Source organism: Abramis brama, assembly GCF_963993115.1.
Source record: "Abramis brama genome assembly, chromosome: 13".
Classification (NCBI taxonomy): domain Eukaryota; kingdom Metazoa; phylum Chordata; class Actinopteri; order Cypriniformes; family Leuciscidae; genus Abramis; species Abramis brama.
In genome coordinates, this window is record NC_139975.1 from 7,958,585 (window position 1) to 7,985,766 (window position 27,182).

The window sequence follows — 27,182 nt, forward strand, 5'->3', positions numbered from 1 at the left end:
CAAATCACTTATGTTGTTTACAGTAATCTGTGAGGAGTTTCCCCCTCCTCTTTCTTTGTCTTTTCTCCCTATCTCTCTCTGTGACACACACACACACACACACACACACACACACACACACACACACACACACACACACACACACACACACACACACACACACACACACACAATAAGTCACTATGTTCACTCTCTCCCTGGTACTACAGAGAACAATGGAACAATGCAGCTGTTCTGTGGCTGAGGCTTTACCCCTCAGACAGAGCGCTGTGATGAGCGAGGTGAGACGGTCAACATCCAGCTCCTATCGCCCGAGCTCCAGCTGGAGGATAAAGGTGGGACAAAGTTGTTATGATTGACGAGTTTAGAACTTCTAAGATTAATAGAACTTCTAAGATTAATAGAACTTCGAAAAAAATAGTTCCTCTCTGTTTTGTGCTAGTTTCTTCTAGGGGGGTCTGTCACACAGCAATACAAATTAATATATATTTGTTTATTAATCCTGTCACAATAATTTATGTCAGTTCTACTCGATTACGGAATCAACTCAAAGTGGTCAAAAAGTGTAATGACCTTGCAAAGCATGTTGTGACTTGCACCACTTAGATTTAGTGGAAATTAAGGCAGCAATTTAAAGTGTTGGGAAACTTTGGAAGTTTGTATAAAACTTTACTGGTTTGACATTTTCACAATATTGAGAGTTGTGTTTTCAGGAATTCTCAAACTATTCTTAAAAATACTATCAATTATTGCAGTAGGCTAATGGTAATTTACTATTATTCTAATAATGTTTATTGGTGTTCAAAGCCAAAATTGTGATAGGCAGATAGTCTCCAGTTAAAGTGTATGAAGAGTTTGGGTGTTAATAGAGTGCCTGTATTATAATACAGTGTGTGTTTTAGGGTAGTTTCTACAGTGACTAGCACACTGAGAGGCAGCAGTGACGCAGATTCCCAACTGGGTGGTGATGATGACCATATGGACTGACGTTTGTGCTTTTGTGCTGCTCATAGTGGTCAAGCAGCAGTGAGCTTTTGCTCCTGTTTTTATAGCAATCTGTTGGAAAATGCATTGAGGGTTGGGGCCACAGCCAAATCTTTTTTTCTTTTTTAATTTTCAGTCAAAGAGAAATATTTATATCACCAGAACCAGAATATATTAATTCTTATGATTAAATTTTTATTTTTTTTTGCTTACACACAATTTCTTAAACTAGGGCTCATTTTCTCTAAACTGCAAAAGCAAACACTCCATTCAAAACTATTTTATATTTTCTAAAAGTTTCTTCTAAAACATTGAGTTTTGATTTCTAAGTGATCAATTTATGTACAAGTGTTTTCACACGTGATCATGGGTGTAGTAGGTAATCGGGAAATGATTGTGGCATTTAAATGGCAGCGTTTCCTGAATGAAACACAAGAGCTGTTAGTTTTGAATCAGAATCAGATTTGGCTTTATTCGCCAACTGTGCGCAAACACACAGGGAATTTGTTGTGTTTTTCAGGAGCTCTTTGTACAAAAATACATACATACATACATTCATATATATACAAGTATGACACGAGAACAGAAAATAAAATAAGGAAAATAAGAAAGAAATAATACTAAGAAAAAAAAAATTATAATGAGGTATAAATCTGGAACAGAAGACTTATGTACAGATTTGTGCATTATGTACTGTATATACAGCTGTATAAATAAAAGTGTTTTTCAAAATGATTTATTAGAGATTGCACTCAAAGATCTGATAAAAATTTTGGTTGCACTTTATTTTACAGTACATGTACTTACAGTGTACTTACCTAAGGAAGTAATATAAGGTAACTACATGGGTTAAGGTTAGGGGTAGGTTCAGGGTTAGTTATTACCCAGTTATTGTAATTACTATAATAAGTACATAGTATATGCATGTGGAACAGGACTGTAAAATAAAGTGCTACCGAAATTTCAATGCCTTTAAATTTCTACAATTTTTTTCCACGCAGAAACCCCTCTATTACCAGGTTTTCCATGTGAGAACCTGTAGTAACTTAAAGAGGCTACATGCAACTTTTTCCCCAAAATAAACGTAACAATAGCCTTTTTATTTGACCATTTATGACTCAAACATCTCCTGATGAGCATACTGACACCTTGTCTATGGGTGCACGTGCACCTATAAGCCTGTATCCTATTTTTACTATTTTCTGTCGGGTCGGATTTTTCGCGCGCTGTCTGCGGATGTGACGTCAAGCGCGTTCACGTTAAACGTTTCAGATCACTCTGCCACCACCGCTAGTCAGCAAACAAACTTAGTTTCTCAAACAATATATGTATTTGACTTTTCTTACCTCTGTAAACATAATGTTGACTTCTTTGCAGCGGATGACTTGTGAAGTGTGCACGTACGAGAGCGAGCAGAAAGGAAGAGCAGTTCCGTTTTTTGCCCACAGGTGTCAGTCGTGAGTTTAACTATATTGGAAACATAATTAAAAAAGGATGAACAATAATTCTGAATTCATTATGATATTTTAGTTGTGCTTAAGGTCAGAAATGTTGGCATACAGTTTTGCATAATGTTGTATCATTATTTCTTAAAAATACGCAGTGAAGCTGTTTTAAAATATGATTAAGCTATTATGTGAATAACACAACATTAAATAAAAGATTATTAATAAAATACAAATACATAAATGTAAAAGCCCATAAAAAAATAAAAAATTCTGTATTCCCGAATGAAAGCAGCGCGGTTTAAAGTTCCCGGGTTCCTCCAGCATCCCTTCATTCAGCGCGCGTTCCGCCTCATCCAGCTCGTGCTGTGAATGGACGGCTGCCGTTCTTTTCCGGCTACACCTGCTCAACCCACCAGGAAGTGCTGGGCGATAAATCCTAAAGTAATAATCCCTTTTACCTGGAGCGAGAGGAGCGAACAAATATTATTATGCAGTGTATCCGGGGAAAGCCCTCCGATTAGATTCATGTGATCGACGCGCGCGATTAATGCAGGGTAAAAAACACCGTCAACTCCCTGCAAGTTGGGGTTATTGTTTTCCTGCGGTGTAGCGTTTAGTTTTTTTGCGGTCCTAACCTCCCTCCGGCAATGGGATGCTGTGAAAGCGCAGAGGTAAGCGATGCTGGCCGCGACAATACGCGATACAGTGTGTCGAATCTCGAGAGGATGTGTTGATACATTGTTCCATTGTTTCACGGCTGATCGCCTTTGACGGGCTAGTGAAGTGCTGGACTGTCTCTTGCGCTGCATGTAATCCTATTATTATGTCCTATGCGGCCGCACATAGCAATGAATACATTTGACCATGACATTTATATGTTGATATCGCCTGTGCGTGAAAAGACGAACCGTTAGACCTTTGTCAGCAGCAGCACACTGATGGTCTTCATGACACTGTAGTGTGTTATAAACATGTTTACAGGGACTGCTGTCCTTTACAACACACTGCTTACACAAAGGTACTTATAATTGGATATATGGCCGATGCTCGTTTTGTGAAATTGATTTTTGAATATGTACGTTTTGACAGGTTACATTTGTTACATTCATATGAAATGACTAATTAACATTTGGAGCGTGTTAAATAGTTATGTAAAGAAGAGATTGACTGATGTCATTTTTTATGATTCATTTTATGTTTAAATGTTTCATAACCGATAAATAATACAGGTTTTATTTATTGTTCTATTATTGTTTTTTGATACAACAATAGATGTATTATTCATTACTAATCTCTTAAGTATAGACAATAATAAGATAATAATAATCAAATAATACAATTATTATTAATCATAAAATAAAAATGTTCTTCCCAGTTTGGTAATGTTTTTTTTTTTAAAAGACTTACCAAAAGGCATGATTTATTAGTAAACACAATTTTTACTATTTAAACCATTCTTAATCACCTTATGTTTATAATTAATGTGAAGGCATTTCATTTGAATCATATGATAATCAGTTTAAGCATGACTGAACATGAAGCACTGTGTTTTTGTATTGCAGAGGACAAAAAGAGAATGGAAACCTTTGGAGGACCGAAGCTGCACGGATCTGCCGTGGTTCCTGTTATTTACGTTGTTCCTTGTGGGAATGGTAAATCAACAATTCACTTTATTCATAATTTATATACAATATTATGTTCGTATATGCATGTTATGAAGGTGCTTCTGGTCACACGTGTTCATGTTACTGTGTATTTCGGTATATGGGTACTAGTGCTGCACAATTCATAATTAAAAGATTGTGATCTCAATTTAATGAGGCTGTCTATTAAACCTTTTACATATAAAACTTTATAAACACTGATGTCTATGGTAGTGAGTAAAATGGAGTAAATCACCTTTTGAAAGTAACTTGACGTTTCAAATACAGATTGCATCAATTACATTGTTACATCAGTAAGTGGCGACAAGTGGCTGTTAAAAATGCATTTGTCATTGAATCATTCATTCCAAAATGCTGATTCATCCAGTAATGAATCAAGTCTTGATGAGTGACTCATTGAATCATGCATTCAAACCTTCAATCAAAAAATAAAAAATAAAAAAAAATAATCAAATGAATTAAACATGTTTTGAATAGACTTCATCAATTAAGATTTTGTCAGAACCTCAACCTACGTCATTTTGTTTTGGGAGAATCGTGATCTCTATTTTAAACAAAAGAATCTTTAATAGAATTAAAGAGAATAGAGTTTAATAGAATAGTTCAACGAGACGGTGTTTTCCGAAGCCACAGTTCCAACGAACATTCTCATACAGCATTGGTGTGGTTGGAAGTTGGAGTTTCTTGTTTTATGACATGTAAACTTAATAAATCCTTATCTGAAGCAAAATAAGCAAGCTGACATTCAGTACAATCTATCTTTCATTTCGAATAGACACAAATTTAAATTACGTCTTTTAGTTTGTCAAGAGATTTAAAGAGCCGTTTTTGAATGGTATGTAAGAACGAGTCTATGATTGAAAAAAGAGAATTAGTCCTCAGATGCCATGTCCGTAATTTAATTCATTCATTCTCAAACGAATCAATTAAAAAAAGTTATTAACCTGCGTGACGTTATTAACCAACGTGGTTGAACGGAAAAAAATCGCGACAGTCCGGTTTCAGGAAACAGTCATGACTAGTTGATCTCTTCAACGATGCATCATACTATGGTAGTTAAGCAGCGAGTTACATCGTTGTACAGGAACCCCTGATCGGTTAGTCATGGGATTCAACAGTCAGATGTTAATGACAGGTGTCCAGGGCACACGCCACCTACTGGTGTAACAATGAAATCGATACAATCTTTATTTGAAGCTTCAAGTTACTTTCAAATGGTCATTTGGTCTAATGTGCCCACTGCCGTAGAGATCAGTTTTTATATACAAACTATTAACTTTTATCCCAGTACTTCAGTGATAATGTTTGTAAGACAGAAACAGTGAGACTGTGTGGTTGAAAAAACTGTTTGTGAAGCCGTTTGGTATATATGTCAACTGCTCTCTCTGGGTCAGCAGCAGCAAACGCAGATTTGAATGTTTGCTGTGATCGTGCTTGTCAAAGGTTTAATAGACACAGGCGAATTGTTGTCAATTAGGAATAATATCGCGTGGGTGTTTGAATCGAGATTGCAATCTTTTAACGAATAATCGTGCAGCTCTACTGTATTTCATGCATGTATTTCTTATTTTTGATATAAGCAGGACAGTGTACAAGCAGATGGTCATTGTAACAATCAGACAGACAAATCAGGACTATGATGTGAAGCAGAAGTGGAGTTCAATATTCCTGGACACTAACTCGACAGTCTCTTTCTTCTCTTATAATAAAACAATAAAATTACTTAAAAATAGAATAAATAACTGAAAGCAATAATTAATGGCAATTCATTTATTTAGTAAATGGCCATATAATACAACATTCTACCATACTAATTCATTCAAGACTTTTTTTCAGGATGGCGCTGCATAAATATTTTACAGCCCAGCTTTTTTGCTTTAAATGACCTTTTTGATAATGTAGGGTTTTGTCACCTTGTGATTTTTTTTCTTTTTTAATTCATCTGGTCTTCACAAACAATTGGTAACATTATGGAAATTCATTGGGTTAATAGTATGGGAACATTTAGTTTAGCTCTACACGTCCCACATTGACACCGAACTAGATGTCCTAACCAGTGCAATGCAATAAAGCTATTAACGCAACATCTCTTCAAAATGAAAATCTGAGTTTTCATCCAAACCAGCCACGATGAGCGTCACTTGGTTTCTATTTTTGTGGTGTTTTGCAGTGTACCTCCACCCAGTGTGAAATCTCACTGCTTCAAAATCCTGTTCCACATTACTGTATAGTGCATCAAATATTTTCTGATTGGTTGCTGACTTTTGACCAAATGAAGAAACTCAGTGGAATCTCTTCATTTAGTGGTGAAACTTTTGTAGGTTTTGTATTTTTTTAGCCTTTGCTGCAAAGGAGCTTTTCCCACATCTTTGCCTGTAGTTCTTTTAAACAAACACTTTCCATGATTCCTGATAATTCACTCTCATTCCAGTGTGGCATCTGTGGGTTTACCATCGCAACTGGAGGGGCGGCGCGGCTCGTCTTCGGATATGACAGCTACGGGAACACGTGCGGCCAACGCAACGAGCCCATCGAAGGGGTCCGGCTGAGCGGTCTCGACCATCTTGACAGAAAGTGAGTCAGCTCGCCTTTCATCCCGCTCTCACCTGTTTTGTACACTTAGCCCGCACACACCATCCCCTCACCTCTTCCTCATCCTCAATGCACACCCGTTTTTCTCCGTCGTAAAGTGGTCAGCATTGAAATCAGAGCGCTCCAGCTCCTTGCCCTTTGATTATCACATCAATGCAAATGTCAAATGGCTGGCGTTTCACCTCGAGATGGCAGAGGACTATCTGAGCTACACACACAGTGCCTTGAATAATTCAGTACTGGCCCTGAGGACGGGTACTGTCACAGTGTGCAGCCCTTAATGGGTGCTAGCCTGCAGGAAAGACAGGTATTGCAGGCTATTTCATTTGTAGAGCTGTCAAATTACGTTTTTTTTGGGCTCTCCTGTGTGGTTGAACTGAATTGTATGTAGTTTTTTAGAGATGGGTCTGAGATCTGACTCATCACAAGGCAGAGTGATTCATTTGGTGGAGTATTCACTGGCTTGTCAGAGAAGACGTGCAGTTAATAATGGCTTGAAAATGTCTTGCTGGAGCTGTCAGAGAGATGGCTGTGGAGGGCATGCGGTTCACCTTTGTATTATAAGACGTCAAATGAAATAATTCAATTTTCAACATAAACTTCTATTCAAAAGTTTGGGGTCAGCAAGATTTTATTTAATTTTTTATATTTTGTATTCAGCAAGGATGCAGTAAAATGTACTTTATTCATGTGATGGCAAATCAGAATTTTCAGCATCATTACTCCAGTCTTCAGTGTCACATGATTCTTCGGAAATCAAAATTCTGAATTCTTTGATGTATAAAAAGTTCAAAAGAACAGCATTTATTTGAAATCGAAGTGTTTTGTAACATTATAAATGTATTTACGGTCACTTTTGATCAATTTAACGCATTCTTGCTGAATAAAAGTATTACTTTATTCAAAGAAATAAATCTCACTAACCCCAAACTTTATGAAAACCAAGTTGCAAAAAGTGCTTGTTTTATTATAATTATACCCATATTAACATGTCTTCCCATGTTTACATATTCAGACACTTGACCCGATATAATGAACTAAAGTGTGGACTGTGCTACACTGGAATTTGCTATCCAGAGGTCTTTTACATATATCTTATACAAGTCTTATGTACAGTTTTTTTTACTGTACTAAAGCACAAATTTATCATAATTTATATGAGATTTAGGAAACATGCTAAGTTCACATACTTGTTTCTCCGAAAAACAATGCTACAGCCAGTTATTCTACTTTGAAATGTGCGTTCCGTGTCGGAATGTCTGTTTTATTTTGAATTGTGTGATCGCTTGTTTCTGCTTCTCTTTCACCTGTATTTTGACTGGAGATTCTGTACTCTTTCAGAAGATGTGTAATAGCGCCCCCTACGGTATAACAGTTAAAACACAGATTGCCAGAAATTTCCATCAATGGCGGGGAAACAATGTGTCATAAATTATAGAAGATTCCGTAAAAAAGAGCCAATGTGTTACCACACACTATACTTGAGTGCTAGACAGTAGGAACAGCATAATAAGCAGACTTCCGGGATAAGAACAAAATATTAGACCTGTAAAATATATAATTTTCATGTAGACAACAGAGGAAACGAAAATAACCACTGAACCTAATCTAACCCAAAGCTTGCTGCACAAAAACTACTGACAACCTTTACAGCATGCAATAAACACAATGAAATACATGAGAGGAAAAGATGGGGAACCCCATTAAACAGAGATGTATAAGGGATCGTGGGTAGTGGGAGCGGCCTGCTGGATCATGGTATTAGAAGCTGAGAAAGTAAAATTAAACTAAGTGCATTAACCAGATGAACTTTGCACTGCAGTGCTAACAACATTAGCTTGCTAACTCAGTCTGTCTCCTGACACACACAAAGTCACATCCCAAGCAAGTACTTTAACCAGTACAGCAATGGTCTTTCTAGTAGGGTTTTTTTTTTTTTTTTTTTGAGAACCACTGGCCTAAGGTGTTCATTTCATCTGGAAACTGCAGTGAATTGTATGTATAGGTACGTTAGGTAGAGGCACGTATTTCCAATGAGCCTAGGTTGGCGACGTGTGTGTCTGTGTATAAAGAGAGAACGATATGGAGGGTATGTAGTGCTGCTCAAGGGTGATTGCACATCTCTAGTGGTTCTGTATTTTGAGCCAGAGATTAAGCTGTAATAAGAGGAAGATGAGAATAAATAAGCAGTCACACTTTCCTGTAGGAATAGCTCACTCTAGGTGGTATTTACCACATCTGTCTCTTTTAAAACAAGAATAAATGAAGCAATTACTCCAAGCTATATGTTGTAATAGGATACACAAACACCTGGACATGTGCTAAATCACCCTCATGAAAAAACTACTAATGTGAAACGGATACATAAATCGCTGCTTGTCACAAAAATTATTCTGTAAATCGGCAACTGACATAATTTTACTGTCCTCGAAGGCTATCATTTTTAACTCATATTTTCATCAAGGCTGAACAGCAAAGAACTTTTTTTTATCATAAACATAGAATTATCTATTCAAATGTGAAAATTGTAATTGTACCCCTGATGAATTGTGAAACAGACACATGTCAAAATGAGTTTGGGGTCTGTAACAAATTATCATGTTTCAAAGTCTCATCTTCACCAAGGATGCAATAAAAACAGTAATATTGTAAAATATAAAAATTTAAAATAACCTTTTTCTACATTTACATTTTTCAGCATCATTACTCCAGTCTTCAGTGTCACATGATCCTTCAGATATCATTCTAATATGCTGATTTGCTGCTCAAGAAACATTTCTTATTATTATCATCACTGTTGAAAATAGTTGTTGCTTAATATTTTTGTGGAAACCATGATACATTTTTTCTTTGCTGAATAGAAAGTTTAAAAGAACAGCATTAATAAATAAAAAAAGTCTTTACTGTCAATTTTGATCAATTTAAAATATATTCAAATAGAAAACAGTTATTTCAAGTTGTAATAATATTTACTGTATTTTTGATTAAATCAATGCAGCGTTGGTAAGCATAAGAGACTTCTTAGAAAAAAATTCTTACCAACCCCAAACTTTTTTTAGCGTATGTCTATGTAGTAAATTAAGCCTTTATTATAAAACAAGAAATTCCGTTTTTTCATGTTGTCCCTGTAAATTTTGTTTTATTTTCATGATTCTAGAAAAAAAACCTATAACATTAATTCTGTCTCCATCTATAATCTTATATTGTAAAATCTCAACCTGTTCTAGATGGCTGAAGTTGTAGTTGCATATCTAAATGCTATTCCTGTCAAATCTTTTCACATTAGACTTCCACGAGGACAGGTCTGAGCTCCGTACAGTAAACCTCTTCTGTGGCCAGGCTTTTTTGACAGGATCTGTGCTGATGCTGAAGTGCTCTTTCCTCAAGCGCGTGCGTCCCCTGCTACTGACAGTCTGTTTTTGTGCTGAGCACACAAGACAATGGGTCCCTCGTCCCCGCGTGGGCACCGTGCCCACTTCACACCACAGGAAAAGATGAAGTAAAGCCACAGCAACAGAGGAGGCTTGGCTCATAAACAAACTCTCAGTTCCCTTCTGCCAAAAAACTGGGCTGAACGGTCCTGTGACCAAAAATATCTGCTGTTCAGAGTTGATCTTTATCGCACAATGCTGTGTTTTAAGTCCCACTGTGGTCTCAGACTCCATGAAATAAACATCTTGTTTTAGTTTTTTTATTTGTCATCAGATTTGAGGTTATGTACTTTTCCTGTCTTGAAAAATGAGACTTTGTTGTGGTTTTATTCACAGCTTCGTCTTTTTCCTGGATCCATGCAACATAGACATCATTCAGAGGAAGATTAAATCCATGGCGCTGTGCGTGTCACAGTGTCCTACCGAGGAACTGGCGACTTACTACGACCTCAAGAGGTTTGCCATGATGAATGGTGAGTTGATCACCCAGTTAGCTATTGTGGGCATGTAACGTCATCGTCACAGATATAATGCCAGGACACTGACTGGACATCTACCCATGGGAAAGACAAAGGCGTTTATATATATGGTCATGACCCCCAGTGTGTGTCTTTTCACATTCTTCTTTTCTCAGGGGCTCCAACAAGAGCAACACACACACACACACACACATAGATTTAGACATATGTTCCTGTCAGGCATAGCCAGTAAGACCCGGTTGAGTTGCCTAAACAAAGATTCCACTGACCCATCTTGCTGTTTACAGTCCAGTCTTGCTGTCTGTAGGGTTTGACACGTTCCATCTGACACCAAGCGGGAATATGAATGACATCATTGTTTCCCACACAGAGACATGGACTTTCTCTGTCCTTTCTGTGCATCTGCTTATGAGGACAGTTCATTATGTATTTGGAGTTCACGTTCATATTAAATGCGTAGTGAGTTAACAGATTTAATTAGCGACCTTAATATCTCATTTCACATTCCTGCTGAAAACCATCTAAACCAATTTCTGATCATAGCTGATATTAGTGCTATTTATATACTGTTATATAGCACTTATTATTTTTTTTAATCACTTTGAACATTATAAATGTCTTTACTGTCACTTTTAATCAACTGAATGTGTCCTTGCTGAACCAAAGTATTAATTTCTTTCAAAAAAGAAAAAGAAAATGTTATTGACCCCAAACATTTGAACAGTATGTGTTACATCACCATATCTATTTTTTTTAGAGCAATGTTTATTTTATTTTTTTTGCCTGACCATTATGGTCAACCTGATTAAAGCTAGTCAGGTCACCTGGTGAAGCTTGCTTCCTCTTATTGAGAGTAATCTCAATTTATTGTTTCTACTTATTGTCCACCTTAAAGGGATCGTTCACCCCAAAATAAAAATTCTGTCATTATTTACTCGCCCTCAAGTTGTTCTAAAAAATGAATGGAAGTCATTGGGGGCCAGCAACTGTTTGGTTACCAACATCCTTCAAAATATCTTCTTTTGTGCTCAACAGAACAAAGAAATTCATATAGGTTTAGAACAACATGAGGGTGAGTAAATGACCATTTTTATTTTTGGGTGAACCATCCCTTTAAGTTAGCATGAGCTAGCATTATAGGGGTGATGTTGTGTGTATAATGCATCTTTTTGTTCTCTTTTAGGGTCTGAGCTTTGTTCGTATGAGTTACCTGGTCATAAGTACCCACAACTTCCCGAGCGCTTCGAAAAGTGTCCCAAACTTCCAGTACCAGAGAGGTATGAAACAAACTCTTGACAAACAAACTCTCCCTGTAAAGCGCAGCTCTTTTCCCCCTTGATCTGTCCTCTATCCTCTGGCCTTTTCTATCTCTGCAGCAAAGCTCTTCCAGTGTTTAACCGCTGCACGCCTGTGGATATCTCCTGCTATGCTAAGTTTGCTGAAGCGGTGGTCACGTTTGTCAGTGATAACAGCATGTTAAACAGGCTGATTGCCGGGGTGGCGGCCAGCAAAGAGATCATTGTTGGGCTGTGTCTGCTGGCGTTAGGTAAACGTCTACTCTCTCTGGCTGCTGCTGCTGCTCAGATTACATTTTCTTAATATGTTTTTATCTGTAAAATGAGTTGAAATGGATCATTACGGTCCCTGATATCCATATAAAATCAAGGATACTATACTATTAAGCATTAACAAACAAGCATCTAAATATAAGGCTCACTATTGTAATTATTGCAGTGTTCTGAGCCACTATCAGATGAAGGCAACATGAAACAACTTTTGCAACATAATACAATGTTTTAAGATTAAGAAAATCTGATTTTCCTCTAACGGCTGATCCTGTTTTGTGCATGCTGCAGTTTTGTCTATGATCCTCATGGTGATCATTCGTTACATCTCTGCTGTCCTGGTTTGGATCCTCACTGCAATGGTGGTTCTGGGTTCTTTGGGCAAGTCTGCTTTCTCTGATCTTTTCTCACCTCCTGAGCTGAAAATAACATTCTTTCTTTCTTCATTTGCACGTACTATTCCTGAGTGCAAAATAGCACAATAGTGCAATCTGATTAATTAAACAGTTTAGCCAGTTGTCATGGATAGTAGGGATGCACAGTACATTTGTGACCATAAGAGCATCACCCAAAGTTAGCAGTTTTTAATGATCATGTCGGTCTGATATTTTATTTTATTTTATTTTATTTTATTTTATTTTATTTTATTTTATTTTATTTTATTTTATTTTATTTTATTTTATTTTATTTTATTTTATTTTATTTTATTTATTTATTGTTTTACTTGGTTCTATTTCATTTTGTTATATATTATTTTGTATTTTATTAATTTGTTATATTTTTATATTCAATATTGCTATTTTACATTGTTCTTTTCTATTGTATTTTGTTTAGATTTTTATTTTATTGTTTTATTATTGTACTTTTGTCACATTTTAATTTGTTTTATTTTATTTTGTTATTGTCTATTTTTATTTTATTTTATAATTTTGTTATATTTTATTTTATTTAGTTTTCTTCGGTTTTGTTTTTAGTTATTTTTCTCAAACAATATATTCTTTGGCGGTTTCAAAAGTACTATTATCTATATCTATTATAAGTACAATTATCCATCTTAATACTGTAATTTACTTATAATTCTTATCGTTTTTGATGTCTGATTTTACTTCCATTTCCAAAATTTAGTGCGAGTTGACTTTAACGGTATAGATTTATAATATTTAATTATTATGAATAATACCAAAATTATTATGATGTATCTGTTTCAAAAGGATGCACAGTAATCTAGCCCCAAACAAAGGTGAATCACCATTAACACAGTGTGTTTTATTGTAGGCTTACACCTGTGTTTGCAGTGTTGAATGTGAATTTGGCATGCGTTCTTTCTCAGGAGGCACCAGCGTTCTGTGGTGGTTATATATAGACTACAGAATGACGATGAATGAGACCATGTCTAAGGACCTGAGGGAAACAGAAGAACCCAACGGTGGCATGAAACCCACCAAAGACCACGCTCAAGGACTGCTCATCTACGCAGTTTCAGCAACTGTGTTCACTGTAAGCTCTCCAAGAAAAGAGGATATGAAATATGGCTGGTGTTTTTGGCTGTGTCATGCTGCAAATTTCCCTCTTTCTGCTCCTGCAGGGAATTTTGTTGCTTCTGATGTTGTTTATGAGGAAGAGGGTTGCCCTGACCATCGCCCTGTTCCACGTGGCAGGAAAAGTGTTCATCCACCTGCCACTGTTGGCACTGCAGCCCTTCTGCACCTTCCTCGCTCTTTCTCTTTTTTGGGTTTACTGGATCATGGTCCTCCTCTTTCTCGGCACCACTGGTGAGATGAAGATGTCTGTGGGTTATTTCACAGAAAAAGTCATTTAACTACCCTTATTTTGCTCCTAAATTTCTTTTACATGCTTCTTTCTTCCATAATTTTTCAGTGTTTAGGGAAAAATCAGCATTAATATTGTTTTAACTTTTTCATTTTGTTTTCCAAGGAAGAAAGAAAGTTAAATAGATAATGGTATCATATGATTTGAGGGTGGGCAAATGTTGTCAGACTTCTCGGTTTTGGTTTAAATGCTAACTTGCAATGTACTAAAACCATTTTTATATTTTGCTCTGCTCTGTTCTGTTTTAATTTTTGTTTCTATTATATTTCTTTGGTTCTATTTTGTTGTTTTATTGTTATTTTACTTTTTTATTCTCAAACAATATATTCAAAAGTTTTCAAAAAGAACTAAATCTGATTTTACTTAAACAGATTCCATTTAGTTAAAATTATATTTAAGCTTAAAAACAGATTAAACAGAATAGATTTATACTGTCACTCATCATATTATTATACAGGTTATCCCTTTGAAAAGTATTAATGTGTACTTTGAACTGCAGATATGGAAAATGGCATGTTCATTTAATTTTACAATACATAAAATACAAAATACATCTTAAAAGTCATTTTGTACAGATAATGTGGGACATTTACGTACTGCTGCACAAATTAGCCGACTTTGCTTGGGCACCTTGTTTTCATTATGAAGGTGTGTTATTATTGCACAAAGTTCTTTAAAAGCAAAAATCTGTCCTGTCCACAGGGAACCCGGAGAAGAATGAGGATACTGGGCTGGTTGAGTTCAGGCTCACAGGAGGGCTGCAGTACATGACCTGGTACCACGCAGTGGGACTGATCTGGATTAGTGAGTTCATCCTGGCCTGTCAGCAGATGACCGTAGCCGGTGCTGTGGTAACCTACTATTTCACAAGGTCTGTATTTTTAGTGGAAAATGTTCTCAAATGCCACTGCTCAATATTTTGTTGTTAAAGGTGCAGCAAGCGATTTCTGAAAAACGCTGTTGAAAGTGCATCGGACCGAGCAGCACGACACACTTGTAGCCAATCAGCAGTAGGGGGCGTGTCCAATCATGATGGGGGAGGAGAGAGATTTGATTTGAGCAAGAGGGAGATTTGAACTGAAGAAAGACTGTAGAAAGAGAGATGGCTGAGAGACATTACAAAAGAGAAAAGCTCAGAGGAATATCACTGGGAAAAGAAGCTTCTTTAGAAGAAGAGCTTTAGAACCCGCGTTATTAGAAAAGCTTTCCAGCGCTGGAGAGACCCAAGTGGGAAAGCCTGTGAACAGACGCAGAGGTTGCAACTTAGCCATTAAAACAACAACTATTATTACATTATTTGAAATTACTTTGAATAATCTGGAATAAGTCTAAATCTATAATTGCATTTTTCTTCAACTAATCCTGCATTCATGGTGTTGTTCTTAAAATATCTCACAGCTATAACCTTGAGAGATGAGTCATTTATTTCATATCCATTCAGGGACAAAACCAAACTCCCGGTGACACCCATCCTGTCATCAGTGCTGCGTCTGGTGCGGTATCACCTGGGCACTGTGGCCAAGGGCTCCTTCATCATCACCCTCGTCAAGATCCCACGCCTCATTCTCATGTACATCCACAACCAACTCAAAGGCAAGGTAAGGTCACAGCTCACTTTACGTGTCCTTCATCTAAATTGCAAATCTCTGTTGTTGCAAGAATCTTAACTGATGTCATGCATGTTTATGCTTATAGCAGGCAGTTTTCATTAGCACGAGAAAGTGCTTATGTTGTGCTTGGGACGATTACATCGGTGAATAACAGTAAAGCCGGGTGCACACTGTGCGATTTATTATCGTCCTTTACGATTGCTGCTTGTCAGACTGTACGGACATGATCCTCGCTGTAAGCCATGTCACACTGTAAGATCTCAGCTGTCATAAATGTCAGACTGTACGACAGTCAAGACGCGTTAAAAACGGACGCACTCGTCCAGAGTTTTACATCATCAATCAATGACGCGTTCGGTGATGTGAGCTGCATTACACGCGGGATTGAAATGGTTGCTACAAAGAAATCTCAAATGTTAATTTTGGTCACAGGCTTATCTTGAATAACAAAGACAATTTGACGGTCGTCTTAGGAGAAGTCACACTACTGGACTGTGAGTCAAATCTTCTGACACTGTCAGAATTTCATCGGAGATAAAATTTGATCGCAACGGTCATTAATCAGCTGTCGGTGAACATGTCAAACTAACGTTCAAAGACTTCAGATTTTAGCATAGGATCAGAGGAATCTTTTAGGATTTGCTAAATTTGTCTCAGACGGCCAAATGGCAGCCAAAATCGCACAGTGTGCACCCAGCTTAATGTTGTCTAGGAGTATTATGCTAGTATTAAATACTAAAAATAGTAAAAACACTTTTTTGCATTTAAGTCCTTTCATGGTGTTCTTTCAGTTTTATTCATATACTATTATAGTTTTTGTTCATATTATTTTAAATTAGATTTTATTTTTATATTTAAATTTTTACTTTACTTTTAAAGTTTTTGCAATTTTGTGTTGAGGTTTTTTGTGTGTCATTTTTAATTAGTTTTTTTTTTTTATGTGTATATGTGTTTTTTTGTTAATTATTATTTATTAATTGTAGTTACTTCAAGTTAAACTAAACAAAAATGATAAATGTTGCCTTGGCAACTAGCTGAAATAAAATGCGTTTTAAAAAAAAATTGATTTTATAATTTATATAATTTTAGAATTATATTATATTTATTTTTATATAAAATTATATTTTATAATTTAATATTTTATAATTTAAATATTGTATTTCAGTTAAAGGGATAGTTCACCCAAATATTTAAATTAAGCCACTATTTACTCATCCTGGTGTTGTTTTAATGCTGTATACCCTTTCTTTTTCGGACCACAAAAGGAGATTTATGTTTTTTAAATGTCCTGCTCGCACTCGTCCATATAATGGTACTGAATAGCGACCAGCATCAAAAAGACACAAAAGTATCACAAAATGACCCTATGTGACACGTGCTGGATATTCCAAGTGTTGTGGGGGGTCTAAGTGTTAATTTACTGATAAATCATGCACAATAAAACCACTTTCGGTAAATATGCTCAATTTTGACTTCATGCAGTCTTGAAGATTACTAGTTATATACTTTATATATACTGTAGAATGGCTTAAACTGAAAAAAAAGTTTTGCTTTGGCTTTTTGAATCAGCAGTCAGATTACTTTTCTTGTCTGAAAATGTTTTTCTAAATACTTACTTTGGTATTTTCTAGTGTTTTGGGTGGGTATCTTTTGAAGTTAATGCTGCAAGCTATTTATTACTGTCCTCTCGGGGTCCGCTTTGGTGAACTATCATTTACTTGATATATGGCTAGTGATCTTGGGAATATAATGAACTCTAACAGATATCAGCACCAGCTTTATAGAGACAGATTTGGAGCATTAAGGTAGTGGCTGACAAATGTGAAACAGACATGCACTGTGGGTAACATCTGCGCTCGCCCTGATTCTGTTCCATGTTACGCGCCCCACAGGAAAACGCTTGTGCACGCTGCATGCTGAAGGCCTGTATCTGCTGTCTGTGGTGTCTGGAGAAGTGCCTCAACTATCTGAATCAGGTAGGCCAGTTAATGGATTACTGCAAATTGAGGTAGAAATTGTCTATGTGGTGTTTTTAATAAGCTTTAAGACAAACCATGTGCAAATCGGTTTGAAATCGTCCCTGTTCTCTATGTCACAAACTACCTTGTAACCAATCACTTCAACGTGCTGGCGGGCATTAGCATATCATTAACTATGATGCAAAGTAGGGGAGTCTCAAGACAAAATATTTTTCTGTTGAAATGAAAATCGGGTGAATTATATATATGATGTATATTACGATGTTATGATGAACTATATGCCTTTCTCCACTGACTCTCTGAGTTGTTCAAAGTGTTTCTAAGGATGCTGATTGTTAGAAGGCAGCTGTCTGACTCTGAGATGGCAAATTGGAACATGGTTTGTGTAACATTAGCAACACATTATTAGCTGTTTGATAATGTAGTCAAGCCGAAGGCTAATCATATTAGTTACCGTTATGTGTCTGACGTTGTAGAGAGCGATACATAAAACGCATTACTATTCTGATACATCGACTTCTAGAAGAGCCTGTATAATTCACTCTTCCACTTCTTCTTCTGAAACAGTTTCTGGTTCAAACATATATGGCTGAATTAAACTAGTATTTCCACTTGCCATTGTGCAGCGTTTACTACAGTAAAGTTGACCGAGTGGATCTCTGAGCTTGTGTGATTGGAGGCGGGGGCTAATTTGCATATTCATGGTTCCACGTATACTAAATGAGGCAAGGGTTTAGAGTTACATTCAAGCTATTTTAAGGCATGAAGAAATTATTTTCACAGGAAAAAACATTTCACTATGTAATTTTAGTGATCAAAGATGAGTTTTAAGGGATACTTTTTTTGACTCCAGGGGGACTTGAAAAGAAATGTGATCTATTAATTGTTGTAATCTGTTTCTAGAATGCTTATGCGGCGACGGCCATAAACAGCACCAGTTTCTGCACCTCGGCCCGTGATGCCTTCATGATCCTGGTGGAAAACGCTCTTAGGGTGGCGACCATCAACACCGTTGGAGATTTCGTTCTCTTCCTGGGCAAGGTGAAAGACAGATGAGTTTTGATAGTAGTAGTTGAATATTTAAAGAACTATAAATGATGCAAGATAAACTGTTTCATTCTGTGGTTTGAGGAGTGCCATTTTCTTTTGTATGTTGACATACACTACCATTTAAGTTTGGGGTCAGCAAGATTTTTGAAAAAAATGTATTTGTATTTGATCGAAAATACAGTAAAACATTTACATGTGTTAAATATGATTACAATTTAAAAAAAAAAAAAAATTTTTTTTTTATATATTTTAAAAGGCAATATATTCCTGTGATAAATTATTCAATTTTCAGCATTATTTCTCTAGTCTTCAGAATTCAGTGTCACATGATCCTTCAGAAATCATTCCAAATTTCCGATATGCTGATTTGGTGCCCAAAAAACAGTTCTTCTTATTATTAATGTTAAAAACAGTTGTGCTGCTTAATATTCTTTTTTTGTGAAAAGCGTGATACATTTTTTTTCATGATTCTTCAATGAATAGAAAGCTCAAAAGAACAGCATTTATTTGAATGCATGTAATAAAAAGTCTTTACTGTCACTTTTGATCAATTTAACGTATCCTTGCAGAATTAAAGTGTTCATTTCTTTAAAAAAAAAATCTTACTGACCCCAAACTTTTGAATTGTAGTGTATATCCTACATCCAGCATAACTCTTATTTATTAATAATAACAATTCAGTTAAAAAAAGTTCACTCATGAAAATAGTTTTAATAATGAGGCCAGATTTAGTTTTAGGTTATAATTCATTTTAAATTTTAATTTTAAATTGCTGCTAAAAGTTTATTTGTCAACTTTTATGGCCTCAAACAGACATGAAAAAAAAATGTAGATCTGCATGAATTCTCATGGTAGTTCAAGCTGGTTATGCTGGATGTGCTGGTGTGGATGGATATCCAATCCTGCTCCTGGAGGGCCACTGTCCTGCAAAGTTGAGCTCCAACCCCAAGTAAACACACCTGAACCAGGTAAACAAGATATTTTAGGCATACTAGAAACTTCCAGGCAGGTGTGTTGAGGCAAGTTGGGCAGTGGCCCTCCAGAACCGAGTTTGGACACCGATGGGCTGGACAGAATGTTATCGGTTAAGCCGTTTCACCATCTTTCTGGTGAAGCTGGTTTACCAAGAACGCCTTGATGGTTAAGCAACCCATGCTGTAAACCAAAATCTTTCCAGTAGGATTTCTTTCTTGGTTGTTATAGCTGCTAATTGAGCGTTTGGGTACCGTGCAGATCCTGATCGTGTCGTGCACGGCGTTCGCTGGGGTGTTAGCGCTGAACTATCAGAGGGATTACACCGAGTGGGTCCTGCCGCTCATCATTGTGTGTCTGTTCGCGTTCCTGGTGGCACACTGCTTCCTGTCCATCTTCGAGATCGTAGTGGACGTGCTCTTCCTCTGCTTTGCCATCGACACCAAATACAACAATGGCACACCTGGGAGGGAGTTCTACATGGACAAGGCCCTGATGGTGAGTCGACGCTGAAGAAAAGGTCGCAGACTATCTGTGCAATCTCTCCTTCTGTCACCATAAATAGTCTCAGTGTTGAGAGCGCACTTGCCATCTGAGTCACGTTTCTGATTTGTGTTGTAGCTTCGTTCGTTCTTTTGAATGCAGGCTCTCTGCTGGCCTGGATACGTTAATATTTTAAGATTCAGATGGTGTCCCAGATATTCTCTCTTGGACAACTTTCACCTTTTGTTTTGAAAAGCTGGTTGATTTTGCAAGGGGGAAAAAACTCACACAAGGCTGGTTTCTTGTGCACTCTTATGAAAGCGTTCTCCTTTTCACATAGTCAGCCAAATCGTGTAGCCAACAGCTTTGTGAAATCAAAAGAGAAGGCTTGAGCCTTGAGGTGCTGCACAGAATCACAGCCCTTCAGATATGCAAAGTCACTAACCGTAAAGGTTGTAGCACAGCAACTGACTTTGGAACTGCTTTCCTTCTGAGAGCTGCTTTGGTTAAAAATATGTGTTCAGTCTTTCAATCACTGGCATCAATTCAGAACGTTTTTATTTTTGGCTGGAAAGCTGTTTTCCAACTGCACATTAAGGAACTGTGCCCTAGTCTGCTTGAAAATGGTGTAAGAAATATGAAATACTATTTGCAGTTGGTTTGAAAACAATCTGACAATTCGTGGAAATGATCTGCTATTGGTTACACATCATTTACTTCACAAAATCGTCATTCAACAAGGTAAAGTGGAAATTATGATTAGTTTTACTGGAATGTAAATGTTTTTTAGAAGCAGAGCTGAGCTGGAAAACAACATTTTCAACAGAGATTTTCAAAAGTATTCAAAATTGTAAAAAAAAAAAAAAATGTAGGTCCATTATTTTGGTCCCATTTGCATTTGGATAATATTTTCATTAAAAAAAAGCTTTTTTAAACAAATTTTTAGTTGATCATGCATCCATATGTTTTATAATTAAATTATAATTCATATTATTCTCAGTGGTGATTCTCATTACTGTCATGAAGTAATTTTATTGTATTAAAATACTGTGAAGATATTTTTAAATCAGTATTATAAAGGCAGAACAACAAATACTGTGTAAATATAATTTATGTGTGTTTGTAGTATTTGTTGTTCTGCATTTAATTTACGCTGATTTAAATACAAAAATATTGTATGAACCTAATATCTATCCATCTATCTATCTATCTATCTATCTATCTATCTATCTATCTATCTATCTATCTATCTTTAAAATATATAAAAAGAGGACAGTAATGAGAATTTGGGAATTAAAACATGATAGAATGTCTTTGCTTCTTACATAAATCAAACATGAATTCAGACTGAGAAATCAAACCTAGAGTGAAAAGGCCTCTAGGTGTGCGGGACTGTAGTCTGACTTCTTGCTCTCATCTCCTGCAGGAGTTTGTGGAGAACAGCAGGAGGTCAATGGCGATGGAGGAGCGGGGGCGCAGCAAGCGCGCCCGTCCCAAGGAAGAGGTAGAGTTGACGGAGGTTAAGGCCATGGTGAGTGGTGACGTGGGTGAGGCAGGGGCGGAGTGGCAGGAGCTCCAGGAGTTCCACCTGTACTATCTGCTGCTGTGTGTGCTGGTGGACTGGGCCCTGACGGAGCACAATCTGGTGCTGTGCCTCACACAAGACATGATCATCTTCCTGTCTGTCTGCCTGCCCACCTCCACCCTCTTCTTCCTGGTCACATTGCTCCAGAACACACCCGTGGCTGTTGCTGCATGCTGACTAACGCTTCCTCCCCTCCTTCTATCATTTCATCCATCTTTCTATGCATCGCACTAACAGAGCATGAGCATCTATTTTTCTATCAGTGGATTATTATTTGATTATTTTTTTTTTTTTTCATTCCATTTTTGCCTCTTCTTTTTTTACTGACTGTCTTGAACTCATATGGCGGCTATTAACTCTACTGATATATCCGTGGCCTTAAAAACACCATGTTGCTCTTCGGAGGAAAGATAATTGAAACTGCCCGGCTGGAAAAACAAGAGGAGGAGAGGAAGGGAAAGACTTTATCTCTCACATATAAAAGGATTCTCCACAATTCTTAGTTAGCAATTTAGCTGGTGACACTTAACTCTTGGCTGACTGGATAAACCACTGCAAATCGTGAGTTTAAACACTAAAGTATCAAAATACTATTGGGTCAGTTTAGTTTGTTTAGTAAGATAATATTGGGACTGACTGTATATGGGTCGTTGACATGAAACGTTAATCCAGGTTCTTTTGTGTGACATGCTATTAAAGATTCTCAAAATCGACTAGTCAATGTGTTGTAGGATGACTAGTTGATGACTTTGTTTTTCTATTATTATTTGACATGCAGTTTTCCTGACACTAATTGAGAGATGGTACAGAATATTTATTTTAAAGTGCTTTTTCGGATATTCCCTTTTTTGTAGTGTGTAATATAACTGTTTGTGAATGTAAAAGCTCTGCAAAGTCTTAAAGATCAAAGTTATTGTCTCCCAAAAGAAAGAAAAAACGATTCTGAACTGCCTGTAACGAGTCGTCAGTAATTCCAGTCATATTTCATTCTCGAACTTATGTAGGTTTGAAACAAATTTGCATAATTCCAGCCTATGGCTTTCATTGGCTGCCCGCCGCGAACCACGTCTACTTTGACCTTCAAACATTGTAGTTGTAGCTGAGACTGGAAGAGTTTGGTGCGCGTTGTCGACATGTTTTCAGCACTGCGAAAGCAAATCCACATTCACTTTCAAAGGATATCTGACCAATCAGAGAAGAGTAGTCTCTCGGTAAGGCGGGTTTAGAGAAACTGAATCCTTTATCGAACCATTTCACTGTGAGAAATAAGGTGATGCTGCAATGTATATTATGAGAAAATTCAATTTATTTTTTATTTTTTTGGATTCATTGTATTGTAGGAGACCTCCAAAACAAAATTAGGAGCCTTTAAAATAGCATTTTAGGGGAACTTAAACCCCCCCCCAACTTTTTTAATACCACTAAAATATCATTTGTCACTCCACAAGATTATTTAAAGAGATAGTTGGCCCAAAAATTAAAAATGTCGCATGTTGTTCCAAATGTGTTCATATTATGAAAGTCTCTGACTGGGCAAAAAAACAAAAAAAAAGTACATTCAAAATGTTCGTTTTTGGGTCAAACATCTTTTTACATGTACTGCAAGAAAAATATAAACGTTTCCTTATAAATGTCCTTATTTAACCCTAAACTCTTCGCATTATATTTAACACTAAAAGTTTGCATTATTTGTCAACTACCCATATACTCTCTGTGTTCCTGAAATCTGTTGTTATTAATATCGTTGGTGTGTTTTAGAGGGGAGAATCTGGTTTCAAGACAGCCTTTACCATCCATCATAACACCCTCTCAATAAGCATGGCTTCTCACACCTGCTTTTTGCATTTTGCAATGCTATTTAATGGCATTCTGCTCCTTGAAAACTGATGAAGTGGACTAACTCCTCCAGATCCAGATCAGATGAATGGTTGTTGGTTTGTTTGGGACTAATGCCGTCTTTCTTTCCTGTAGGCTCCCGGGACAAGCTCTGCTTGACCAAAATCAGCCCATGGGACTTTTTAAAGACATTCCAAAATGTTTATTTTTACCAATGTGTAACATGTTTACTATGGTTTCACTCCAGGGAATACAATATTTTAATAAGAAACTGTAAAAAAAAAATGAAATAACAATGTAATGAAGCACTTTATATTGGAGCGCTGCATATTTTAAAAAGCCTGATGCATTTTTCGTAGTGATGTCCTTTTTATAAGACTAAAAAAAAAAACAGTTGCCATCTAGTGAAACACAGTATTAATAATGTCTAGAATCACTGTTTTTATTGTCAATTTTTTCATAACAAAATTTTCTTTGCGTTTATGAGAAACCCACATACTGCAGTGCAGCACTTGTTTTTTATTTTTATTTCTTTTAATCCAAATACTGAAGCATCTATGCTTTTTATTTCTTAATTTAAAAAAAAGAAAAAAAAAACAGAGAAAATGCTTGGTTGTGTTATTTTACTAAAATAACGTTACCATGCTTGAGAATGAAGTCTGAGGGCCTTTCACTTCTGTGTAAAAAGATTGGTTGGTTGCTTTCCCTCCAATGGTGGTGATTTTTAGTTTGTTTCTGAGTTGTGATAAAACTGGTCAAAAGGTCAATTTTTTCCTGCTGTGTCTGTTAGTACTGGAAGAAACTGGGTTGGGTTACCTTAAACTGGGAGGAAGATGTTAATGGTTTCTAACTACAATCCACAGTTGCTGTAACTATGAGTATGAGTGACATTTACAACAAAAAGCACATACAAAAACAAATATATTACACAATATGGTGACTTCAGTTACACTACCAGTCAAAAGATATATATATTTTTTTATGTTTTTGAAAAGTCTCTTATGCTCACCAGTGCCACATATATTTGAACAAAAAAATACAGTACAACAGTAATATTGTGAAATATTATTACAAGTTAAAAAAAACTGTTTTCTGTTTGAATATATTTTAAAATGTAATTTATTCTTGTGATGCAAAGCAGAGTTTTCAGCATCATTACTCCAGTCGTCAGTGTCACATGATCTTTCATCATTCCAATATGCTGATTTGATGCTCAAGAAACATTTCTTATTATTATCGTTGTTAAAAACGGTTGTGCTGCTTAATATTTTTGTGGAAATAGAAACATTTTGTAACATTTTAAATGTATTTACTGTAACTTTTAATCAATTGAATGCATTCTTAATATGGATAAGAGACTCATTTCAAAAACATAAAAAAATTGTAATGATTCCAAACTTTTGACCGGTAGTGCACGTAGAAATGGTTTGTTAGCTTAACGGCTAATTCAGAGCAATTCATCCTTCAAAGAAATGCAAGGCTACTCCTGTTCGTAAATCAGCAGTGGGGCTTTTCTGGTGCTGTAATGTGGCTTGGACATTGTCTTTGGTTGTTAAAGGTGTTCATTTGACTGAAATTGAGCGCATGAGTATCTATGATGGTGATCCACAGCATAAAGCACTGATCTCTCCTTGGGTGCAATTCCTTATCAAACCTGTAGGAGTAAAATGGCACAATGTTGCCTTTTCTACTTTGGGAGACATGTACTAATGTTAGCTTTTACATAGTTTTGTAGATTTATCTTTAGAACAAGTCATTTCAGTTGTTGTCTTTTGCTTTGCAACCCATGGAGAGTTTGGTCGCTTTAAGCTAGTGAGAGTTCTAGGGCCACCGACTTTCATATCTGCATCAAACTTAAGTCTTCCTACTTGTGTATCCAGAAAGGAATCTTGAGAGGAAAAGTATCTTGAAAGGAAACGTCATTTTATTTTCTGCTAGACAGTGGGAGAGGAGGAGAGTCACACAAAACTTGTATTTTGCCTTAACCAACTGAGTGAATGTCGCCCCCTGCTGGATCACATTGAAAACTCGGAATTGAAACGGTTCATAAGCCTTAAAGAGATCTAGATCTAACCATTCACAGTAATTTAACTAACCCATCGGATGACAGAACGTGGTAGATGTGGCTGAGGATCTGCAGTCTATTGTTTTTTTTTTTTCTAACAAATGTCAGATTTAGCAAAAATGTCTGTGATGTGTGCAGTTTTTGTATGGATGTTTTGAACATGTCATGTTACATATTGATAAATATTGACTGAGGAATAGTTTTTTTTTTTCTTTATTATTTTCATTCCATGTTTTCGTGTCTTGCATTGGAGGGAAATGTTGTGAATTGTGTTAAAATGAAGAGTTGGGTTTTTTTTTGGGAGGGTTCTGAAATGTACTTATGAGATTTTAAGAGCATGAATTAAGAAAAAAAATCTAGGAGATTTAACATTTGCCACACAAAACTTTATGCTGAAAGCATGTTAAATATTGCACTAAGATGGCATACATTAAACACAGAGATGAATTAAAGATATCTGTAAAACATTTATAGTTCAAATCGTCTTATAGCGCATTCAATATAGAGATGTTTCATAAATGTTTAAAGAATCTTCTCTGTCAACAAAATTGTCTTTTAATTTGCTTGACGTTGCAGTTTCTGGTTACGCAACCAACCCACAGTTTTATCAGGTAACATTAACTTGATGACTGAACAAGTAGGTTGTGATTAAAGATGAACGGTGGAACTTGCCTTTTAGGGTGAATCTCACAAAAACATCACCCCAAATAAAAAGAAAAAAGAAAAGAAAAAGAAAAAAGAAATGATTTTGCATGAAGAACATTAGAACCATTAAGGTTATTTGTAATTGTGACACTATTTTCATGAGAATTCCGAGGGAAAACGTGCTTAATTTTAATTTCTGTAATGCATCTAGATGTTTTAATTTTAAGATGTTTTGTTTTTTATTATTATTATTTTACAATAAATTTTTATTGAAATCAGCACAAGGGCAGGCATATGTGCCCTTATATGAGGTATAAATGCAATTTAGTAAACTTATTCCATTTTATTATTATTTTTATTAATAATTATCTTGACAATTGTGCTTAATTGTCATACAATAATGTCACAATGCAAAAAAATGTTTTGTTTATGCAAAAAAAAAAAATGTTTTGTGAGATGCGTCATAATTATTATTATTTTATTTTTTTTGGACTCAAAATTATTGAACTTAGGGATTTAGGCCAGAAAACTGACCTTACACTGGGCATTTACTGCCTGAGAAAGGTTTTTTTTTATGGATACCAGTGTCATAATCACTGGAACAGGATCTTTTTGGCCTCAAACATGGTCTTTGGCTCTCCACTTTATATTGCCAAATGTAAGCAGTGCACAAACTCTCTCTTACGCTTCCTGGTTGAAAACCAGTTAGCTTTTGTTTTTGTTCATAGCCTTTTTCTTTCTTTAAATCAAAGAAAGCATCTCAGTAACAGCTGTGACATCGCTAGTCCTGTCAGTGTGTATTAGAAAGAGACAGACGAGCTGTGCTTAGAGGCAAGCTAGTAAAACCCATAACCACTGCGCGCACACACACACACACACACACACACACACAGATGACCTGCATGCTCCTGACAAGGGATTTTTCTAACTCTTTAAAACAATGAGCCATTTTTGTAGGAACGTG

At 36.2% G+C, this 27,182-nt stretch overlaps 1 protein-coding gene across 8 annotated transcripts; it reads left to right on the forward strand.

Annotated features, from left to right (window-relative positions):
• Positions 1–149: 149 nt before the first annotated feature.
• On the forward strand, positions 150–26,053 carry slc44a1b (solute carrier family 44 member 1b). Of its 8 annotated transcripts, none has more exons than XM_084133594.1 (16): positions 150–335; positions 3,995–4,084; positions 6,528–6,670; positions 10,456–10,592; positions 11,782–11,875; positions 11,975–12,144; positions 12,455–12,544; positions 13,494–13,660; positions 13,749–13,935; positions 14,696–14,864; positions 15,435–15,591; positions 17,496–17,579; positions 18,486–18,623; positions 19,866–20,102; positions 21,514–21,618; positions 23,644–26,053. In XM_084133594.1, exons 1-16 carry the CDS (start codon positions 183–185, stop codon positions 23,665–23,667), a joined length of 2,145 nt encoding a protein of 714 aa, XP_083989720.1. In that variant the 5' UTR covers positions 150–182; the 3' UTR covers positions 23,668–26,053. The 8 variants fall into 8 exon arrangements, 7 of the variants coding, with proteins under 7 accessions (XP_083989720.1, XP_083989721.1, XP_083989718.1 ...); XM_084133595.1 differs by having other exon boundaries at positions 21,514–21,591; positions 23,644–23,859; XM_084133598.1 differs by lacking the exon at positions 150–335 and adding an exon at positions 2,812–3,103 and having other exon boundaries at positions 21,514–21,591; positions 23,644–23,859.
• The last annotated feature ends 1,129 nt before the right edge of the window (positions 26,054–27,182 follow it).

What these genes read in the sequence shown, in the direction of transcription:
- slc44a1b (XM_084133592.1), top strand. Translation starts at nt 183, where the DNA reads ATGTTCACTCTCTCCCTGGTACTACAGAGAACAATGGAACAATGCAGC. An exon ending in GCTCCAGCTGGAGGATAAAG is followed by an intron (nt 336 to 3,994) that starts GTGGGACAAAGT and finishes TTTGTATTGCAG; the next exon opens with AGGACAAAAAGAGAATGGAA. An exon ending in GTAACCTACTATTTCACAAG is followed by an intron (nt 14,865 to 15,434) that starts GTCTGTATTTTT and finishes ATATCCATTCAG; the next exon opens with GGACAAAACCAAACTCCCGG.